Source organism: Drosophila persimilis, unplaced genomic scaffold (assembly GCF_003286085.1).
Source record: "Drosophila persimilis strain 14011-0111.01,24,50 unplaced genomic scaffold, DperRS2 tig00000000-arrow-pilon, whole genome shotgun sequence".
In the NCBI taxonomy this organism is placed as follows: domain Eukaryota; kingdom Metazoa; phylum Arthropoda; class Insecta; order Diptera; family Drosophilidae; genus Drosophila; species Drosophila persimilis.
Window position 1 is genome coordinate 24,290,288 of NW_020825288.1, and position 23,732 is coordinate 24,314,019.

The 23,732-nt window shown below is 38.9% G+C and overlaps 1 protein-coding gene across 5 annotated transcripts in view; it reads left to right on the top strand.

Annotated features, from left to right (window-relative positions):
* Positions 1–23,732, top strand: part of LOC6591785 (tight junction protein ZO-2) — a 122,027-nt gene that overhangs the window by 38,070 nt on the left and 60,225 nt on the right. For all 5 annotated transcript variants that reach the window (XR_003408577.1, XM_002017350.2, XM_026987255.1 and 2 more), the window contains exon 2: positions 16,385–16,469. Coding sequence is in view for 4 of the 5 variants with exons in the window: in XM_002017350.2 (XP_002017386.2) it covers positions 16,385–16,469 (85 nt within the window). In the remaining variant the exon portion in view is untranslated. The remainder of the gene's footprint in view (positions 1–16,384; positions 16,470–23,732) is intronic.

Below are 23,732 nucleotides of genomic sequence, written 5' to 3' on the forward strand. Positions count from 1 at the left end.
GAGTTTTTTTTGATAAAAAATCGGATATTGATCAATTTTTATAAATTTTATGTATTTGCATATGCTATATACAAGTATTTCCATTATTTTAAAACTATTAGGATACAAATGTATTTGTAAAACGATGGATTTCTATGTATCTACATATTTATCTATATCCCTGTATTTCTATTATAAGTTTATAGGTTATATATTTCTTATAAATCTATATCTTTGTCTTATATCTTCATATCATATCCATTTATCGCTAAAATATATCATACATCTCTCCATCTATATCCATAAATCTCTCTTTGTACATATGCATCCACTAACACTAACTATCTCTATCTCCAACTCAGTAAAACTAAGTAAAATCATTCTAAAACAAGTCGGAACGTTTTTGTCGAGGCACACTTGCCCTGGGAAATGCTGCTTTCTGTCTATAACCAACATCTGTAGCCATCTATAAGTATTTTTTGTTTCCATTTTAGTCTCTTAAAATTGATTTTTCCTTTTGGCACTGTTACTTTCAACTTAAACTTCCAAATTTTCCCATAAATAATCGTAACTTTCGCTCCGAAAATGTCTTTAAAAATTACGAAATTCACTTAGTCTCCCAAAAAAACCATCAAAATATGGTGGGGGCTCGTCATCTCCTCTCCCGAATGGCAAATAACTTATGGGTGACCCACAAGATGCGAACAGACCTCGAATTCCCACCGACAAAATTATTATAATCCGTGAAGGGCAAAGCGTGGAAAGTAAACACGAAATATTTGACACTTTTGCATCCCAAAAAGTAAATAAATATTAAAATAAATAAGAGATGAGGCTGGTCAATCCTGTTGGCGATGCGATTATTTAATGGGCGGGGGATTATGTGATTTCCTGGAACCCCAAAAGTCCAAACTCTTCCCCCTCCAGACATCGATCATATAATTTGCTTAAGCTGCAAAGCTAATGAATCGTCGTTCAGTCGGCGACTGGGGATTGGGGATTGGGGGGGCTGGGGGTTACAGCCTTTTGAGCACGCTTTCTGGTATAACTTTGACACATAACAAAACACCTCATAAATTTTACGAGAGAGAAACAGAACCCAAAAACTCCACTCATTAGCGAAAAAAGAAACAGCGAAAAAAAAACGTATAAAATCAAGAACCAAAAAACAATCCCCAAAAGGCGAAACTTTTACAACTCTGTGTGTGGGGCTTTTCGAGTGTTTTTTTTGGGTCTCTCTCGCAGAGTAGCTTAGCGGCAGTCCTCTCTGTCTCTCCCTGTCTTATTTATTGCTTATTTCGTGAGGTTTTGATGGCGAAACGTGCCCGTTCTGTAATCCTGTTCTTTCATTTCGCTTTTTCGGACTTGGTTTTCAATTTTTAAATCACTTTTTTGGCCATCGGCCGCGGCGGCCTGTCATAGAACTTCACCCACATAAATAATGTATTCCGAATCCGAGACTCTGGTTGTTATTTCATGACTTATACGACTATGGCATATGTATCTGTGTGTTTGTATCTATAGAAGACAGATCGAAGGTTGCTTGGCTGAGTTGTGAAGCTTGTTACACTGATGGATACCATTTGTCTTTTGTGTTGTTTATGGGTTGTATCAACTCTGGCAGGTATTTCCTTAAACGATGTGCTGGGGGACGGGGGGGATTATGATTTATACCAGAAGGGGCATCGAAGGGGATCGAGTGGTACTCAAATATGATGCTTATGCAAAGAGAAGGGCTTGATACTATAACTTTACTTATTATTCACTCCAAGAATCCTTAACCTGGAATCTACTATAAAAAAGACTCTCCAGGGCTTAAATATACCACAAATATCCTTCCATCTGGTTCTTCTAAGAATATTTTAGCTTTTTAATTGATTTCCAATATATTATAACCCTCATGACCAATCCTGAGCACTTAAGGACAATGTTTAATCCCTTTGGGACTGTGAAAACTATTCATAGAGGATAGGTTTAGTTCAAAATGATTCTAGAACCCTTTATAGAATGATTTTAGTGAAAATATTGTTTTAAAATATTTTACAAATATATCTAAGAACGAATACACAACGAAACAGAACAGGAATGGCATTAATAGCACCAATAGCGCCAAAAATATGATTTTCTTTAATATATTGTGGAGTTATTCAGCTAAAATCTTTTATAGGATCACTCAAAATAATCTTAAATGTCATTGAAGGCGCTTTATTCCATAAAGATTACATGTTTAAAGTTAAAATCCAACTAGATTCTAGAATCATGAATGGCATTCTTCCATCTTTAAACAATATTTCAGTTTAAAAACCTCTTTCAAAATTTTGAGAGTGAAAAAACTGCTGAAACTAGTCTTAGCCCTGATGTTCCGACCAAAAAAAGATTCAAACGATGCTTAAAAATGGTCTAAAATTACTTTTAAAAGTGATTTTCAATATAATAAGTAAGTTCATCTTTGAAAAACTTCAAAATGAACTAAAATATGCCCCAAAAGATAGTCCCTTCTATCTCGATAGGGATCGTTTCATCTTTCTTTATATTTAAAGACCTTCGACGGGGTTTGCTTACCCTTTTATTTGCCTTTACTTTGAGTCACATGTGAATCTTTGCTGCGTGTATCTTTCGGATACATATTTGCCAAAGCGCACCTACAATTGTCAGCCATCTATGAGATACAAATAGAGTGTAGCTCGCACGAGTACGGCAAACAATCCATGGGGTGTCGGGGAGGGGGTGGCCTGTAGCACAGTAGCGACTCACGTATGTGCCCGCCACTCTATTGGGTTTATAAAATGTTTAAATATTTATTAAATGTGGGAGCGTGCTGCAAAAGACAAGTTTGTGAGTCAGAGGTCTGTCTCTCTCTCGAGTGCTAAACGAATGCTAAATATCTCCGAGTGCTGATTTATTTGGCGCATTGGGGTTTTCGAGCCACTAAATACCTTTCGGAACAAGTCTTGTCTGTGGATTATTTATGGTTTTTCCAGTAGCCATGCAATTATCAGATGTGTATCTCTGGGCTCATTAGTTCAATGGCATATTCATAATATACATAGGTCTGATTACCGCAATAACCGCACCGGAAACGCGATATCCACCAACTGAGAGCCGGAGCGTTGATCTCTGTCGATCTTTGTTTGAGGTTAACTTTCTTCAATTGTAAGTTGAGAGATCTGTGGACGGGATGTCATATTGACAGGCGTGATTCCTCGCATCCATCCATCTCCCATGTGTAATTGCCGGCAATGGCAATGGGAGCAACTCGTAGATACATTTGTATTTATCCATCTATCTATCTCTCTGGCAAGTCTTGTCCGCTGAAAAGGCTTTCAGCGTCGCAAACGGACCAGGATGCAGGCCCACAAACAACAAACAACAAACAAGACATTGACGTGACGTCTGCTGGTACAGTCTACCCGTCTTCAGACGTACATATGTATCTGTGGTATCTGTGGTATCTGCTGCATCTGTTGCTCTGCTTGTTGCTTGATTTTTTAATTATTTATGCCTAAGACACGTTAATGATTTTCCAGGGAATCGGCCACAGAGAGAAGGCCAGAATGCCATCAGAGCAACTGGTTTTTTTTCCCCGAGGAAGCGACTTCTTCTTTCTGCGGCTTTGACCCGCAAACCGAGTGACAATCGAGTCAGGAAAACTAGTTGCTTTTTTTTCGCTTTTTTGCTGTCAATTGTTTTGACAAGTGTTTGATCTCCGATTGAATTGAAGGCATTTTTGCTGTGAAAAACATGCACAAAAACCGATGAAGACGGTGGAAAGATGATATGAAAGTTGGTTTGACAGAAAAATGATTGCTCGTTAGGGAGAGAGAGAGAGATAGAGATTTGTCCAATGGCCGGAGAAATGGTAGGAGGATTTTTTGTGGGATTTATATTTCGTTTTGAAAGGAAATGGAATTTATATGATTTAATTTATTTATATTTTGTAAATTATTTTCTTTACATCGAAAAGTATTCATTCAAAAAAGCATTGTTCTAGCTCTAATATTGTGAAGAAGCCAGGTGTTCAAAGAGCTTTATTTTTAACGATGCTATGTCTTACTTTTTTTTTAATTATCTTTTATTTCTCCACTAGAGAGTCTCTTGTTTTCTCAAACCTTGCAGATTTTTGTGAATTATTTTTAAAGAATTTATGCCATAAAAAAGTAATTATTTCTGCCAGAAATTATATATTTTTGGAATAAATAAAGGTTCAAGAAAATATACCCCTATTCAGCCCCAATAAAACCGATCTTGACATTGAAAAATCGCACAGTTCTCTCCATAACTGGGAAAAATCGCAAACAAACCTGCAATTAGTGCCAGTTGAAACTATTTCATGGAATTCTAAGGCTCCGAAAACCCCTCCCTTGATACTCATCGCATAAATCTGTACTCCATTCCCGCAGATCTACAGATATTCATCGACTGTTGCTAATTGAACAATGGAATTCTGATGGAAATTTGCCAGGTGATTCGAAAATAAATAAAACTAAGGCTCATTGACATGCGGTTATGTATTGTGCTTATGTATCGTATGTATATAGTATGTATATGAATAAATCAATCGCATAAACCTCTCGGGTAACCTGCACTTGTGGGGTGCACAGTGCACTCAATATTCAATGGAAAACGATGCATCAAAGTCACATTCATTGAGAGACACTCATCATGGGATGTCGGCTGTCGGTTGTCGGCTGGCGGTTGTCGCTTGTCGGTTTGTTGTAACCTTCAAATGGGTGGCATCGGAGCGGCATCTTACAACACACTCAACACACGACTCAAGGCACGACACACATGGAGGCAGCCTGGTGGCACTGGTGCTGGTGGCATGACAATTGAATTGCAATTAAGCGATGCCAAGTGCAATTAACTCAAACAATTACCAAAGTCACCCAAAAGTCAGGCCCAAAAGTCACTCACCGCCGCCGTCGCCATCATAATTGCTGGGCCTCTGGCTTTGTGGCTTTGTAAATGCAGTTTCTCTTTGAATTTGGTTTCGTTTTCCCAGCAAAATATGTGCTCTATAAGAGGGTATAGTGGGTGGGGATATTCGGGTTCTGAATCGATTGCTAAAGCTTCACCAAAACCTAGGAGTTTTTATGGAATGTCCATCATATTTCTGTAAATATAAGCAAAACCTAAGGAAAGGATTACATTTGGAAGTTTCTACAGATAATCTATGTGTTTTTCGATATAGGTTCTATAAATAATGTGCTTAATGGATATTTGTCATATCTATCGACTTTCAATGTTCCATTTCCATCATTCCAAATCGCCAATTGACGTTTTAGTAATTGCTCTGAAAGGAAACGGTGGAGGACTATCATTTAGCGTTAACAAAAGGGTACCTAGGGGTTACGGGTTCTGAATCTATTGCTATATTTCCAAAAACTTGACCAAAACCTAAGAGTTTTTATGGAATATCCATCATATTTCTGTAAATATAAGCAAAACCTAAGGAAAGGATTACATTTGGAAGTTTATACAGATAATCGATGTGTTTTTCGATATGGGATCTATAAATAATGTGCTTAATGGATATTTAGCATACCTATCGACTTTCAATGTTCCATTTCCACCATTCCAAATCAGCCAATTGACGTTTTAGTAATTCCTCTGAAAGGAAATGGTGGAGGACTGTGTCATTTAACGTTAACAAAAGGGTACCTAGGGGTTACGGGTTCTGAATCTATTGCTATATTTCGAAAAGATTGTCCAAAACCTACGAGTTTTTATGGAATGTCCAACATATTTCTGTAAATATAAGCAAAACCTAAGGAAAGGATTACATTTGGAAGTTTCTAAATTCGGTTTTTCGGTATGGGATATACAAATGATGTCATTGAAGGATATTTAGCATACCTATCGACTTTCAATGTTTCATTTCCACCATTCCAAATCGCCAATTGACGTTTTAGTAATTCCTCTGAAAGGATATGGTGGAGGACTGCATCATTTTAGGTAAACAAAAAGGTACCTAGGGGTTATATCCTTATCTTTTAAGCATTTTCAGGAATAGGAATAGTCTAAGGATGGCCGAATCCTTTCTAATTATGCCAGGCTCTTCTGAACTCCCATTGATTTCCTCTTTTTGAGAGTATTCCCCGCTCCGTTGTAGTCGCGTTTTAACCCACTTCTCCTTATTTTTGCTTTGTTTCGTTCTGTTTTTTTTTTTTGGTCAGATCACGAATCGTGTGCAACTTCTGGCGGCACTTTGCAGTTGATTTAATTACAATCGGTGGCACATACCACACACACTCGCAGTCGCAGTCGTACGGGGAAACTTGAACCCGAGATCAATAGATTGCTCCGTGTCTCTAAAACAAAACAAAAACTTGGTCGTATATCCGCTGGCGGCTACTGACGAATGACAAATGTATCTAGAAACCGCTCTCTCTCTCTCTCTCTCTCTCTCTCTCTCTCTCTCTCTCTCTCTCTCTCTCTCTCTCTCTCTGTCTCTCTTGTCGCACGTTCCAGTTTATCGTTCAGATGAACTGCAACTGGGAAAAACTTAAAATTAGCCTACAACAGAATGCAATTAGTGGGGAAATTTGCTTTTAATGGCAAGCCGGAATGATGGAACCGAACCGCCCAGGGAGGGGGAAGAATTTGCTTCTTTTTTTTTAGGTTATTGCGTAGAAATCGTTGAACAGCAACGAATGGCATGGAATGGTATAGAATGGCACTGAAAGTGGGTTAAGAATTGTCATAATTGTTTTCCACATTCGCATTCCCATTTGGTTCTCTTTTTTTTTTCCTTAATTTCCCCCATTTTCTGTAATAGAGAGATATTGCAGTTCTTAAGTGAGGACTTAGGGAATGCACTTGATGGAGAGAAAGGTGGAACTCCAGGGCAGTGGAACGACTTAATTGCGTGAGAAAAAGAGTTGTGCGAGTGCCGACATGATTTCTTCATAAGAATGAAAGATTTCATCTGGGAAAACGAGGGAATAGAGACATCGCCCTTAATATGAAGGAGTTTTCTATTTGAGGGGTACTGAAATATGTTATTTTTTAATGGCTTGAAAATATTATCAAACTAAAGGTCAGAGAATTATCTTTCATCATTCTAAATGATTGAATTACAACAAATTAAATCCAAATTTAAGGAACTTTTTCTATTAAAAACTTGGAAATATTATATTTGTATTCCTTAAAAATTATTGCAGAGATTTCTTTGTTGAAACAGTGATATTTATATGTATAATATATGGAAGACATACAAAAAATACCAGAAAATACAAAAAAACCATCAAACAGCAGACATAAATGCCCTAAAATACTAGAATATAAAATACCATAAAATAACCGAAAATGTATAGTAAGTTACCAGAAATTTCCAAAAAGGAAAACATTACATACCATGCCAGAAAGTCTTTCCAAAATAGAGATCTATGATCTCTTCCATGGTGTAGATTCAGAAATATTCAAGCTTATCAAGGATCCAACAATAAGGGATATCTTTAATCCCCTAAAAACAGCTTCTGGGTCTACAATCTTCCTTCCACTCCCATCTTTGGCCCTCTAGAGTGATTCAATTTGGTCCGAATTCTCTCCCTTAATGAATCCCTGTTTGCCCTGGCGCATTCTCATTGGATTTCATCATTCGTTTGCCTCGGGCCTTGTACCGAAATCTCCCCAATTATCAGCAGTAAAAGTGCCTCCCCCAACTGATTCTAAATCTGGTTTGAAGGGGGCAAAGGAAACCGAATTCGACTCGACGCGTGCTATTGACAGCTGACATTACAACAAGTGTTTTGTGTGTGGTGGGCCGTCGTGTATCGTGTGTCTGTTTGTACTTGTAATTGCTTGGCTGCAACCCTTTTCCACTCCACATACGGCCATATGGCAGGTACCCCTCTCGTCGCTCGTCTCTTGTCGCTCGTCCCTCGTCGCTCGTCTCTCGTCGCTCGTCCCTCGTCGCTCGTCTCTCGTATTCGCTGCTCTGCAAATAACGTTTTTCATTATGATTTTGAAGGAAATTTGATACTCAAACGAGGCACTCTGCTAAACATCACCCCCACGAAACGTGGCCAGGCGGCAGGCGGCAGACATCAACCCTTGGATGATGTTTTTGCCAACCATTTTTGCACATTCTGCGACCTGCGACCTGCGACCTGCACATGCCATCCCCTGTTTGTGCCCCTGCTTTTGCCAGTCCAATATTAAAGTTTGAGTCAGTTTTCGTTGCAATTTCTGGCCAAAATACACCAAAAACGTTGTCGTCTGCAGCTGTCGTCCAACGCTTCAGTGAATCTTCGTCGTCGTCGTCGCTCGAGCCGAATTTCATTCCGTTTAAAGCCCCAAAGAAGGATGTTGGCTGAGCGAAAAAACGCTTATGCCAGTAAAGTGGCTGGGGATTTCCTTATAAATTGAATTCTGTTTAGCAGAACTCTGCTTTTTGGTGGCCCATTTCTTTGGACTTGAGCTTCAAATTGAAAGGAAAAAGCTGAAAATGCATTCGACAAGCACGTGACGAATATGATTGGGCATTCTTACGAGTCTTACGAGTTGGAATCAGCAATATTATGGCTGGGTTTTGCCGGTTTTAGCCCGCATTTTGTTGATTAGACAATATTTTGTGGTAAAACCCGAAGAACTTTTGTTAAATTACAGATTTTTCAGGAATGTTTAGGAAAGTACAGTGAAGGTTCTTAAGGGGCTACAGGGGGGCCATTGATTAAATATTTTGTATGGATGGATGTATCTACTAAGAAGAGTATATTTCATGTGGGAAGATCTTCCTGGAATGTTAGAAGGTATAGTATCTTTTTCACTGTCTTATGGATATTAGATACAGAAAATATCTGAGATTGCCAGAATAATACCAGAATTCTTTATATAATATTTGTATCTTTTATCAAAAGTACCGAAATATACTATTTCTAATTAAAAAATCCCCAATATATCTATCTATCTATCTAGACCCTATGAATCGATCCCTATAAATAGATCCCTATGATGCAATCCCAATGAAAACTTCTCTATGAATCGATCCTTTTGAAACGATACCCTTGGAACGGTCTTTGTAAACCCCTCTCTACGAAGTGCTCTTTATGGAACGATCTTCATCTTTGAAACGTATTTCAGAGGCACATTTGGGAAAGTTTTTGATGGGATGTGTGCGGGCAGAAGAATGTTATATCTGAATCATTAAATCGATAAAAGATTACTTCAAATGATCGACTAATTCTAATGAAAGCTCAATGCAAATCAGAAGTGAATCAAAAGTATAATCGCTCCGTCTAAAAATAGCTCTGCAAATTGTTGTTTCCTTCAGTGGAAATTTTTGTACACTCATCGATGTTCGTTTTGGCTAAAATCCCACACGCAGATCAAAGCTCAGACTCGGACGAATTTGTTTTCAATTTAAAATGCGAATATTTATTTTTAATTTTTGTATTTTTGTAGGTTTTTTTTTGCTGTTGGCTTCTCGTGAAGTCTCTCTTCAATAATTATATGCCTACAAATATGGAAGTGCCATCGAATTAATCGCCACTTTGCGTTTTTTGTTTTCATTTTCAATATTTCTGGTCTGGGGTAGAGATGCCATAATGGGTTTCCTCTGGTCTAGGCCTCTGGTCGACCTTCGAGCAACAGCCAAGAAATCGGCATTGTCATTCAACCAAGATCTAGAAGAGGGATCTCCCACCAGACCCAGACGCTCATTCATAATTTCAAAATCAAAATTCAAAGTTTTTTTTTTTCTGGGCTCCATTCGTTACTTTGATGAGTTGCCGCACTTGAGCCGCACTTCAGCGTTGACTTTGATGTACTTTTTTGTACTTGAAGCAAGAAAAAAAGCACTGCTTCAGCACTCGAACACTTCGAGACGATAGAAACACACAAAAAGACGGAACAGAATCTCGTCAGATACAATATTTTGTATCTAATGCTAATAAAATTGATTAACATGACGCAGATTGATGAATGTCAGGGCCACCAGAAAGCAAAAAATATATAAAATACAAGCAGGAAGGAGGGTTTCAGTGGATGTTTCGACTATCGGTTACCCTGTGGTAGAGTTAAAGTAAAAGAGTGCCTGTTTTTCCTGGGAACCTCAGAGGGAATACCATTCCTGAAAACTTTGGCTATTGAAGAAGATAAAAGCCAAAAGCTTTAGAATTATTAGAGACTCTTTTCTAAATTAAAAATGTACTAAAAAGGAGGCTTAGTAGATATCCCCAAGCCTGATTTGTATCTTCTAGCTTTTGTAGTCTTTGAGATCTACTTTTAAGTATGGATATACTGAAAAGACTCGTTATAGTTGGGTGCTTAGGTTAATAAAAAGAATTACAGACTTTTTTCTATAGTAAAAACTTAAAAAAGAGTCATTATTGAGGTTTAAAAGCCACGAATGAATGCCTTAGCTCTCCTAGTGCCCAAGATCTAGATTTAACAAGGCATATATGATTATTTACCAGCTCTAGAACCCCCACCTTTTGCCCAATAAACCCACGAATGCCATATACCCGACTGTTCTTCGACTACAGGGTGTATGTACATTTATATAGACTTTCTGTATATAAATCTGCTTTCAATTGTCAGTCAACGCAACACCCCAGCCCACAATCGAAACCCAGATCGATTTGTGTCTAATCTCTGCCTCTTTTTATGGAACAAACTCGTTCATGTCATTTCGGGGGCACAGATTTTCGGCATTGCAACACTTTTGGGGGGGGGGGTGGCTTAATCTCTGTGAAATTTCATGTTCCGCTTTCATGTTTGGATCGAATTAACGTTTGACAGACAGTATTTCATTGATAAACTGTTTGGGGCTATGCTTTGAGACCTTAATTGTTGAAATATTTTGTGAGATGCGTTTGTGTGTGGGGGAAAACGATTTTCCAATGGCCCCCAGAGACATTCCACTCCGTAGATATTTTTGTTGGCATATTAATGAGGTATTTGTAATTATAATTGGATTGCTATTTAATTGCAGGGTCTTTTGGGCTTATGTGCTTAACAGAATTTGAATAGTCTTTAAATTTTGATGATCTTTTTAGCAACCCCTTATAATCCTCAACCATTCACAACTCTAACATTTCGCAAAGCTTTTCAATTAAAATTTACTTATATCCCACACCCTCCTCCTCTTTTTTTAGGCATTTTCCTCTTTTCCTTAGCCAAAAAAAGAGTTCCCATCCTCCAACTCCGTCTCATGTAACACCATGCCACATATCATATATCACACAAGACAATCCCCCCACTTAATCCGTCAACTTTCGGTTTCTCTTACACAATTTTTCTCTAATTGAAAATCAGGCAAATAAAAACCCCTCTAAAAAATTATGTCACTTGCGGCTTTGGCTCCCTCGCCGTGTGTGAGCCCTAAACAGCGTAATTGTTAACAACAATTGTTGTCAGTGCTTATAAATATATCTCTTTCGTGGTAGAAACTGTCTCGAGGGGGAACCTGATACTGTGGCGACAAATGCTTGGCTGTGTCTGGCAATGGGACCCCCAAAAGAGGGGGGTCTGCCCCAAGTGGGTGAAGAAAGGCACAGGGCCTTGGGGTGAAGTGACTTTTAAATTTGACTTTTTGCCGTTTCAGATTTCCACTTTTTGGTGCGGGTATTTCTTGGGCTCTTTGTATACCCTGTAGTGAAAGTGTGGCTGGGGCTTCAGGACACTTTTGGACTGTTTGAACACCTGGCTTTCGAATGCTATTAGTGCTGGGACTATATATATATCTATATATATCGAAACTACTGGCTACTGGGTATTAGGGTGTCGCCCCACGTGTGCCGCGACTCTAAACGTTTCGACTGGTGTTTTTTTTTGTGTGTCTTTCGCTGCTCTTTTTGTGTGGTATTTATTATTGCCTGTATTTAATTTGCTCAATACAATTTATGATAATTGTTTGCGGGTCTTCGTCTTCCCTCCTCCTCCCCCCCCCCCCCCCTCCCCCTCTTCCTATATTTATTTTCCTTGTGAATTTTTTTTCGCTTACATAAATCGTTTCCCACGCTGATTTATTTAGTCATTGGAAACATTTTTTTCTGTATTTTTTTTTTACGGTAATTGTAAACTTCTTTGCTTCTTGTTTTTCTTTCTTTTTTTTATCGCGCGATTCCTGTGCAGCCACCGCAACCATTCTTTGGCATTCCCCACCTCTTGCCCTCTTCTGCATTTTTCCTGTATTTTTCCCGTATTTGTCTCTGTCTTGCCCGCCCCATTTGTCTCTCTTTTACTCGTACAGTTTCCTACATTTGTCTCTTTCTGGCTGCGCGGAGGAATATTTTGCATATTTCATCGGACATCATTCGTCACGTTGCAGGCGGCCGGCGATTTGCTGCTGCCACAAGTGTTGGACGATTAAATGAAGACACACAGCCGTGCCCCTGCCCCTGCCCCTGCCCATGCCCCTGCCCCTGCCCCTCCGCCTCCCTGGCATTTGTCTCCCTGCATGGGGTGTCTCTCTGTCTCTCTGTCTGTCTGTCTGTCCTTCCAATGTGTCTAGTCTCATGTTCAGTGCTCTCAATTACAGCGCCCATAAAACCGTTCGTTGGCAGCGGGGTAATGGGACCAGATTCCCAACTTCCCAAGGCCCCAACCCCCACACTCGTAGTCTCCCCGATGAGACTATTAAAAACCACAAATTGCCGTAACTTGGCCAAGATATTTCCGCTTCCGCTTTCGGCCGCATCATCTATCTTTCTCCTAGTAGTATTTTTGTATTTTTCTGGGATAATTCTTGGATTCTGTTTTGTTTGTGCTTGGCTTTGCCTTCATTTTGGTGGCAAAGGTATTTTGTGGCTTTCAGAACTCAAGAACTTTGTGGCCAAAGTCATGTTTTAACGCCTTTCGCGTGAGACCAACCGCAGAAGTAGTGCGTTTTTGTTGTTGTTGCTTGTCTGTTGCGTGTTGGCTAATAAAATGTTGGCCCATTTATGGCCTGTTGCCTAACAATTACCGTTACCTACGGATTAGAAGTGGTGCCAGCCAAAAGGTTTACGACCTTTTGCTAAAACAAATCGGGGTTCATTCATGCAAAAATCATGAAGAATAATTGGAAAATCGAACGGATACCGGGAATTACCTGTAATTGAAGTACAATTGTATCTGAATGCACTAGAAAATGGTTTAAAACTAATTTATTTTAGAATGAAAAATACGTAAAGAATAAAAATACATCATAACTTTTTTAGATTTAGATTTAGATTGGTCTGAAAAATCTTTTAAACTCAAAAGAGCTCAAAGAAAACGGTTAAAGAATATTTTTTTATATTTATTTTTGATTGAGGTTATTATTCTTTAAAATTTGTTGAGCTACTGAGCGTTTCAGCAGCGTATAATTGGGATCTATTATTATAATAATATATGGTTTATTGCGGTGGTTTAGAGTACATCGAACGATAGTGAAAGATGTGCGGATTTGATAGCGATAGAGGACTAGATCGATTCTAGATCGAAGATCTAAAAGAGGTGCTAGAAGTGAGTGCTAGGCGCAGACTAAACTCAAGGGCAGGCGTCCCCTGAGAGAGAGAGTGATGGTGAAGGCGAAAGAAAGTTATTGGGTAATATCGGGCTGCGTAGACCCAAAAAATCATTCAAAGAATACGAATTTCAGCCAAAAATGATCAAAAACCTTTTAGAAGTGCCTCTGAAAATGTATTCCTAGTATTTTCCTAAATATTTATTTAAATAGTATACTAGTCCATGCTATTTATTAGAATCTAACCCAAAATTACCTAGAATATTCCACCAAATGCCTTTAGTCTCTCAAATTCTATCAAATCTTCCATAAAATGCAGTCAAATCTTCCACTAAATTGAATAGAATCCTTTCTGAAACATTTGAAGGCCAATTACCAATAAGAATAAAATTCTCTTTGAATCTTGGCCTTTGAAAATCTGTTTTGAACACTCTGAAATCGAAGGCTAGTCTTTTTCTCTTCCTGAAACTTCCACCCACCAAAAACCCAAATCGCTCTGCCATCAATAGTTTCCTCCATTATTCGAATAACGTTTTATATTTGTTAAACCCACCTTTTAGCAGTTTTTCACGTAAGAGTTTGTTTCTTACGACAGCATTTTCCAATTTCCAACCAATACCTACCCACAATATTGTTTTCTATAGCAAAAAAAAGGTGACCCCGACCAACTGCAGCCTTCGTTTACGATCATAATAAAATGCATAGCACCTACTAGCCATAAAAGCCGTGTTGCTTCTGGCACAACTCCAACACTTTTTCTTTGCTATCATAATTTTGTGCAAAACATAATTCCAGAGAGCGAAGGCAACAACCTAAAAATGTGCCAAACTCCGCCTTTGGCCAGAGATGCAAAAACATTTTCCCTGCCGCACATTCGCCCCATTCCACGGTCGCCGAAGACCCCCAGAGGGGGGGACAATGGCAGAGAGCATCTTCATTGCCAAGTGCAGAGCAGTGGGTAATTTACAAGTATAAAATCAGGCATTGGCCATCAGGAGACGGAGTCTAGACCCCTTTCTGGTACGGCTTCTGGCGGTGCATAAATTTCCTGGGTGCCGTGAGAAGTTCTGCGATGATTTTCTCACGCATGTCTCTAGGATATGCACGAATGAGCCTCTGTTAATGTTTCTGTTTCTGCTTCAGCGTCTACTTGCGTTCACTGCTACTTTGAGTACTTTGCCAGAGTTTTATTATAATTTTGTGAACTATTTTTCATGAGTCGCTCCAATTAGCATTCTCCTTGGGAACACTTTCCGCGCTTATTATTAGGGAGGGGTTCGTTCTTTGGAGATCATATAACAAATTGCAACAGGTTGAAAAACTAATTTGCATGCATGAAATTGCATTGACTTCGACTTGTCTTGGGGTCTCCGTCTACATCTACGTCTCCGTCTCTGCCGCCTGAGACAGAGTCCATGGCCCCGACGACAGACATCCAGTCACTCCAGTCATATCTGCTACAACAAACTTGTCTGAAACACATTGCCACAGCTGGGCGCTCCAACTACAACTCCAATGCCTAGCCCCAATCTCTGTACTCGTATATTCATTCATATGTATCCATTGTCTGGCAATGCGGTTGGTCTCTATACCCGCGATATATTTGCGATCTCTTTGCCGCATTTTTCAATTGAACTTGAGGTGTCTGTCGCTGTCTTAGCCACCGCTAGAGCCACTAGACAGACTCTGTACGGACACCTCCTCGCCTCCTTCTGCCAGAGACCCCAAAAAAGACCTGCCTAGATTTAGACAAGTTTCTGTCTAAGTACAATACGTTTCGTAACTGTAGGACAGGTGATAAATACAATCAAAGTGTGGAATTCCATAAAAATAAACAAAATAACGTGTTTAAAAGGAAAATTTAGACCTCTGATAATACCATTCTGAGGGTAAATATTCTTAACATTTTGGTGAATGGTTTAAATTGGTGATTAAATTGAAAGATATCTTAATTCTTTGATAAATTATCATTAATTTAATAAATAATCGATCGATTTTAATATCGATAATTAATCGACAGAGCTGCAAATCTTAGATAAATGTTGTGTTTTAAATTTTTTCAATAACCATTCGATAAATAGTGATTGAATTTATGATTTTCCCTATACCTTGACATTCCTTATTCGATTTATTACTTTGTACGATAAACGATGCCCTTATTGTTTCGATAACTTGCGGGCTTTCATCGATTATCTGCAATATTCGATATTTACTGACTTTAATGTTTCTCGTTTTCATAGATTCTTTAGACCAGTATCCATGATCTCTTCGAAATACCCTTGTTGAGTCGTGAATAAATCTTTGTAGTTACGAAACGCACTGTACCATACACCAGCTTGTCTGTTTCTGTTTGAAGTTGTCAGGTGGGCTATACGCTAAAACCGAAGAGATATATCTACAGAAAACAATGAATTGAAAGATTTTTGATCTCTCGGTGAACTCTTTTATCAAATCTGTGCACGCGAGGGTATCTATTGTTCGTTTATTCATCTTTAACGCCTTTGGTTTCCAACAAACTCTGAGAACCGTGTGTCTCCACTCGTTTTGAAGTGTCTGTCAGACAGACAGACAGACAGACAGACAGACCGTCTTTGAAGCACATTCTGTGTTCTTCGGATTGACATTTGTTCGGTATTTTGAGGTGATCTATATGAATCGCTCAGCTGTGGCTGCTGTCGCATAAATCATGCCACAAGCCACGATTTATACGTTTGTAAAAGTGTCTGTTTTGTATATCATACGATTCTAAGGTTAAATGGGACTAGACTACCTTTTCCTTTTGGCCGCCTGTGCGTGCAGTTCTTGCTAATTACGATTTATGTTGGCCAAGTTAGATGTGACATGTGTTTACCATTTTCCAGCGCAAAGAACTCATAAATTTTGTCCACACAACTCTTAATTTATGCAGCCACAATGTTCTATATCGATTGCTTACTAATTACAAACCCTACCTTCTCCTCTACTATCTTACAGATGCTGCCAATGCGGAAGCTGCGGAGAACAGTACCGGCGAGGGAAAGCTACAAAAGGAAATCGAATCGATCGATTACATTGACAAGTAAGTGTGTGTGTGTGTGTGTGTGTGGCGAAAATCTCAGGGGGAAAAACAAATCCATTAGCATGTCTGCAAAGTGGAAAATTACTATGGAGCCGCCGCAGCCACAGTTTTCTTGTGCCGCCCTACGAATTGATTTATTCGGCCATCGCCCAGTCTCTGGCCAATTACCAAGTGGAATTAACTTGTTGCAATTTTCGTGAAAAAAGCCAAAAACCAAAAACAAAAAAAACACCACCATAATTGTTTTGCTAATCTCAATGTGCCGCAGTGTCTAAGTTTCTGTGGCAGTTGCAGTCTCGTTTCCCTGCCTCGTACTCGCACTCGCACTCGTATGCTGTGTGCCTCTCGCTGATTGTGTAAATTGTCTTCTACAACGAGTACGAGTATACGAGACACCAATGTTGACCAATCCCTGGAAAAATTGACAAAACACTTTGATGACAGTTGGGTGTTATTATCGTCGTATCTCTTGGAGATGTTGTTCGGGGGTTTTTTTTTCCGTTTGATTGCTCTACAATTTGTTGATGATTCGTTGAAACTTTAATGATATTCGGAGCTTGCGAATCGAGTGTGGAAATCTTTAAGTGGGTGTGGGGGATAATGTGTTGCTGGTTTTTGCTGGAAAAGTAATCAAAGATTGCTTTAGAAATCGATAGATCTAAGTGGAGCAACGCCAAGCGGTATTTTATAACATTCAGAAATAGATACAATGCGAAATGATCTGGATAAGCGTTGCTACTTTTCATAATTATCGGAATAATAAAGTTATCGGTTTTATTATTGAGATTATCAATCAGTTTTCTTATTATTTATTTATCGGATTAGTAGGTGATATTTGTTACCCCTCAGAGAAATATCGGGATTTATCGACTTACACATAGAGATAATCGATCCTTAAACTTAAAATATTACCTATGAGAATATTTCCATAAAGCATCCTAAATCTATCTATCTATCTTAAACGTATTTCAAGGGACTATCGTCTAAAAATGGACAACAGTTTTCTGTAAGGTTTTTTTTCTTTTTGCGATATATTTCTTCGATAAATATAGGAATTATCGATACCAGTTCCTGTAGTAATTCTCCCTTTCACGATGCATATTTTGTTTCCCATGATCCTCTACCCCTTAATGATGCGAATAAATTCGCGTAAGCCACTCCATATTCAATAATTGAAGTCAATTCAACCGCACCCCTAAATCCACGCCTCATTATGGACCACTGAAAACACTGGGAAACACACTCCAAGTGTGAATTATACTGCAGTTTTTTTCCTCGTGTTTTCTGTTGCCTGTTTTTATTTTCATCTTAATTATTTTATTGCTTGCGGTCATGAGCGCGCATTTAAGCCATTTGTGGACTGCAATTGACTGACAGCTAAAACAGAAACACCAACAGCAACACCAACAACATCGAAGAGTAACGAAGCCGCAAAACATCAGGGAGATCCAGATCGTCGTCGTCCGAGTTGTTACCGTTTATATGGCCAATGAACACGGCCCGACTTTTCTGGCCAGAGAGTAGTAGAGGAGATTTTTTTTTTTTTGCCTTTGCCTCACTGCGATATTGTGCAATATTTAATTCACTTAAGAGACAGCCGCCAAAATCAGTTGTGGTGTGTGGCGCGGGATTTTCTTGAAGTTTTATTCAATATTTTTTCCTTTTTGGTGTGCTCTTAAAAGAGTAGAGTATTGTGGCTATAAGGAGACGTTGGCCAAGGAGGAAAGGAAGTATTTTAGTAGTACTGAAGATATTCAAAGTGATAGTCGATATAGTCTTACGATCTGAAAGCTATATAATTGTAAATTGCCGTAAAATCCTCCCTTCAGCAGAGAATACATGGGAATCTATAGCCGGAAACGTTAAGGAATGGTCTATAATGTATCTTATATCCAAGGCTACCATAAGAACGATCTATTGTACTTCTCCACACATAGTTCAGTGGAATATTTTGGCATAATCCGTTCAAAGTTGATACAAATCGGGCAGCCATAAACCTCATAGATTCCCGTACCGCAACTATCTTCAATGTACTGCAAATTTCAAATAAATTCAAATGAATTAACCATTATTTTAGCTCCACTCTTAAAGGGTATCCCCCACTTCGGTTCTCGTAGCTCCAATTTCTTTTCCCGTTTTATCTGTGGCTGTAGCAACTTGTTAACTCTGTTATTTTTTTTTTCCACTACTATTTTTTCCTCCAACTGTCCTGGGGATCATGTTGTTGCTGTTGGACGGACGGGCGGTGGCGGCCTGTCCAATCGTCAATGTGTTTAATACATAATTTCCTTATCGATGGCGGGATTTTCTTGTTTCGGTTTTTTTTTTTCGTAGCCCCCTGATCTCTGCTTTCAGTTGGTTAACTTTTGTAGTTGAGATTTGATTTCTTGAAGTTTAATGACTTTAAATAATTATGATATTCGGCTAAGGGGGGAGGGGAGTGTTGGCTATGCAACACTTTTTTGGTTTCTGGTTACCAATTGATGCAATATCCAAAAGCAGGTTCCCACATGTCTGCTTATGCTTCCCCTTCCCCTTCTCCGACTTCTTCTTTGATTTCTTCTTAATTTACTTCCCATACGATATCAATTTCACACTGAGATTGAAGACCAGACCAAGTGCCTGGAAGTCGCTTGCCGAAGGGAGAAGAAGCGAAACGAAAACAAAACTTAGGGAGAAGACAGTGTAAGAAGAAATGTAAAAGAACCAACAAAAACTGAATGGCGATGTGTAAGCGGTGTAAGCGGCAGTTCCATTTATTCATTCATGTCCATTCATGCCTTCTGCTGGCGTAAGCTCTGTCTTCTCTTTCACTTGATCAGCTTCTGTGTACGAGAGGAAAAGGGAGGGAAATTGGGATAGAGATAAGCTTAAGGTCAGGCATCGGCACGCACATGTTGCGTTTGTGTGCGTAGGCAACAGGCAAAACGGAACGAAATTGTATTATTGCAGCCACTGTTATACACGGCAGCGCTGCAGTAGTACACTTTTCTATGCACTGCGCATAGGACACTGCCGACCTGTGCTTTAGGTATGAAGAGAGGCGAAGTGTGCGAAAGAGGCGCAGGCAGCGTGTGACGAGTGAGGGAGTAGTGTGAGTCAGGGAGAGGCAGAGAGTGGTGAGTCAGGGAGAGAAGCAAAGCTTCTTAATGGAAGGCACAACAACAACCATTGCTACTCATAAGAAAAACAAAAACTCACAGAAAAGGCAGCAGCTGTGGAGACGCTTTTAGATCGCTTACTAATTACCGTAAGAGAGCTCTCTGAGAATGTGCCACACCTCCATAACAAGGCGCGGAACGTGAGAGCCACGTAATGAACCGTTTAATTTGAGAGTAGCCTCTGCTCAGAGGCCTCGCAAATGCGCGAGAGCGTGTCTCTAATTGAGCGCACCGTTCACATCGCACAGATTATCTCCCCCCGCTAATCGGTGACGTCACACAGCACAAGCTGTTTGCATTTCAGCGGCCAAATCAAAGCAAACGTTAATATAAAAAGCTTTCTCAAGCGCCTCCTCTTCCGCTCCTCCTCCGCCGGCACTCGCTGGCAGATAAATCGCTTGTCAAAATTTAACATTTTTATGTGAAATAAAAAAAAACAAATAAAAATTTGTATGTATTTCGTTATTAAATTGAAAGACATTAACTTTAGTTACACCTTATTTTTAAGCCGCGTAGGCGTCAAAGTGTTTTTTGGCCATAAAAAACCAAACGAACCCCCAAAAAATCGCTCATGTGCAACCAATATCCATGCCATCGGCTGTTCACATTAAATAGATCTGGCCAGCCTTTTGGTGTAGGTTAAATGTCATCTGGAAACCACTTAAGCCATAAATTAAAACATCATCATTAGCGTTTTTTGGGCACTCATTAGAATATTATCTATGGGGACTAATCAAATGCGTTTGAATTTAGATAAAAGAAACAAATTGAATTGAACAAACTCCTCCAAATCCTCCTCCTCCTTCTTCTCCTTCTCCTCCTCCTTCTTCTTCTCCTCCTCCTCCTTCTCCTCCTACAACTTAATGTGGTCGTCGGGCGTCGTTCCATGAAAACACAAGGAAGAAACACTTTCTTTTTGGCTTGGGATTTCACTTTCCATCCACCTTTTATTTGGCATCAAAATCGTATACAAATATATATGTTTATACAGAAAAACTGGTTCGATCCGTCTCTTCATCTGTTGCCCCTCCGTTGTATGCAAATGAAGTTCAACAAACGCACGATTCCCCAACGATTCCCCAACGATTCCCCAACGATTCCCCAACGATTCCGACTTCCAATTTGTCGCCTCAACGAAACGCATTTAAATTAGCATACGAGTTTTTTTTCCCCTCTGAATATAAAAACGTGCGAATATTGAAGCAAGTTTTTAATCGAAATTTGATTACGCGATATCCAACCTATGCGAAAATCGCCATAAAAAACTTTCACTAAACATTTTAATTGCAGAGAGAGAGAGGAGGGCCAGGAGGTGTGTTTATGGGATGGCTTTTCCTCAAATTAAATGCTATTGAGTTTTCCTTAGCTTTTCCGTTTTTTTTCCCATTGATTTTCGGTTAGGCAAAGCAATTGCCGCTTTTTGTGGCATGCCTATGCGTTTGATGAACTTTTCATAAGACAGAGAGGTGGCAATGCATCAGAGTGAGAGAGAGAGAGATGCCAGATGCCTGCAGAAGTGGCATGCAACTGTAAAAACCCTGATGGTGGCATATCATTACACGATTTTCAAACAACAAAAAAGGCCCCCAAAAAGACAGTGAAGAAACAGGTGTAACCAGTGACCGGACGATCCAAACTACCGACCGACCGATCGTCTATTACGTGATGTCTTGATGGGTGAGAGACCCCAAACAGACAGAGGGACGGACGGACAGAAAGATACTCCACACGGATTATCATAACCACAAAAATAGACGAAAGCAAAGCAAAGCAAAGCCATTCAATTCGTATAAAGAGAAGTTTGTTTTCGAGTCAAGTTTAAATACCAAAAGGTTGGCCACCAATTTGATGGGTTTTTTTAGCATAACAAAAACAAAAGCCAAGCCAAAAAATAACAGAAAAACCGACAAATGAAATAATAAATTGGTTGTTTAAGAGGATTGTGTGCTAAAGATCAGAGTTTAGCAAGGAAAAACATAATTTCAATTTGTAAAGGGATTCCGTGAAGAGGTTTTTTTTTCTGGTATTTCTTATAAAAATTACAGAAGTATGGTTTTGGGAAGGAAATGAAGGTCCAGAGAATTGAAACCATAGAAAATATTCCCTATGTGATCATAATTTGCACCACTAAATGAAGTCTTATTTATTTTACTTATATATTATTTTTTATATAAATCATAAAAAATAAATTAAATATAAATTTAAAACTACTTCGAATAATTTTCTACAATTTTTTACTCTTGAAACCCATACAAAAAAAAAGAGAATGGAAGCCCCTAGAAATTAATATACAATTTTCTTTGTAGAATTTTCGCACATTTTAGGCAACACTCCCATTAATTAATTTCCAACTTTCCCCTATCCTCCGCTAAAGCAATTAAATACTTCCCCCCCAAGATGATCCATCAAAAGTTTAAGCCCCAATCAAGGCTATCGTGCAATCTATGCAAATCTGTAAAAACTCTTGACAAAAACAAAAGATTTTCCTTAAACCGAAAAACAAAAGACTGAGGCGACAAACTCGTTTCTTTTGTTGTGTCAGGCAGCCCCAAACTGAGAGACAGAGACAGAGACCCCCAAAGACAATAAATCTATTTATAATGATAAATTAATATGTGAGGAAAAGACAATCGCATTATTGTTTGTCTGCAGAGAGAGAGAGAGAGAGAGAGAGGGGGGCTGAAGGGGGCACTGCATTTAGCGGTCTAATTAAACATTTAACGCTTATCGGATCTCTGGCATTGCGCAAAACGCCTGAAATGCAATCAAAACGGGCTTGAAAGCTATATTTTATGGCTTTTTAATGCGTTCCGAATACAGAAATTGGATGGAAAAAAATGATTCGCCTTGCACAATATTTTTGTGGGCGTTTTTGGCCAGTGCTCTATTTGTGTACCCCTTCTTGGCGAGAGGGTATTATGATTATCCATAAAAGACATACAGGGGACATATGAAAGGAAGCAATCCCAATCCCAATTCCTAATCAGAAATAAATAAAGTAATGTAATGAAATGGCAATAAAATCACTTGGAGAATTAATCATATTTGAAGATGTTTTAAATTTTAAACACAGATTCCTCCTATGTATGAGAGTTGGAACCGCCAAGATCGTCTCGATATATCATTCACCTGCCGTCCAAATGAAAGGCTTAACCTTTTTCTTGATCACAATCAACAGTGGAGGAGACAAAGCCATATCCTTCTATCTGTTTTTATGAAAAATTCTCAGAAAATTGCTTGAAAATGCAATGAATGCCTCCCTATTATACTCATCTGCCATCAAAAGGTATGTTTTAAGGGGTTTCTGCATAGTTTTGCTCAAAATTATAGCTACTATATAGAAACGATTGATCTTCCGAGGCAGAAGAACGCCCGATTCCTGCAAAAACAAAATACATGTCGTGTGGTGGTTTTTCTTTGTTTTTGCTGGACTTTAACCAAGTCCAAAGATCCTGCCCGCCGCTGTTCTAGGGTATCTAATGCCTCCTCACACGTAGATTGCTCTCGTTTCTTGGCTTTGGTTTGAGACCACCTACAATCATTATGAGCCATTAATAAATGTTGCATTTTTATTGGAACACAGACAAACATCAGGCACACAAGTTGCCAAATTTTTATTATTTTTTTGCTTATTTTTTTCTTCTTTATAATTTTTTTGTTTTTTGTTTGTTTGTATTCTTTGCGCACACCTTGGCACAAAACGCTTTCACAACAATAAAAGAAAAATCATAAAAAATATGTAAAATAAAAATCTGTTTATGGCCTGCGGGGGCATGTGGCACGAGCCTTGGCCAAATGCAAAAAAAAGAAACCCCCAAACGAGAGACAAGTAAATTAAGAGGTGGATACCAAAATCGACTCCGACTTGGAGTTGCAGTTGCAGTTGCAGTTGGAGTTATGTTTCCCCCTCAAAGAGGGAAAACATTGTTAGTGGAAATTGAAAGCGATTGCATAAGGAAGAGTTGGTCCTCCACCTCCGAATTATGAATATTTTTTATGGAATTTTAATTGCAATACATTTGTAGGTGATTGTTAATATGCAAATACGGTATTATATGTGGGTTGTATAACCCACATGTTATTGTTATTTATTGTTTATTAC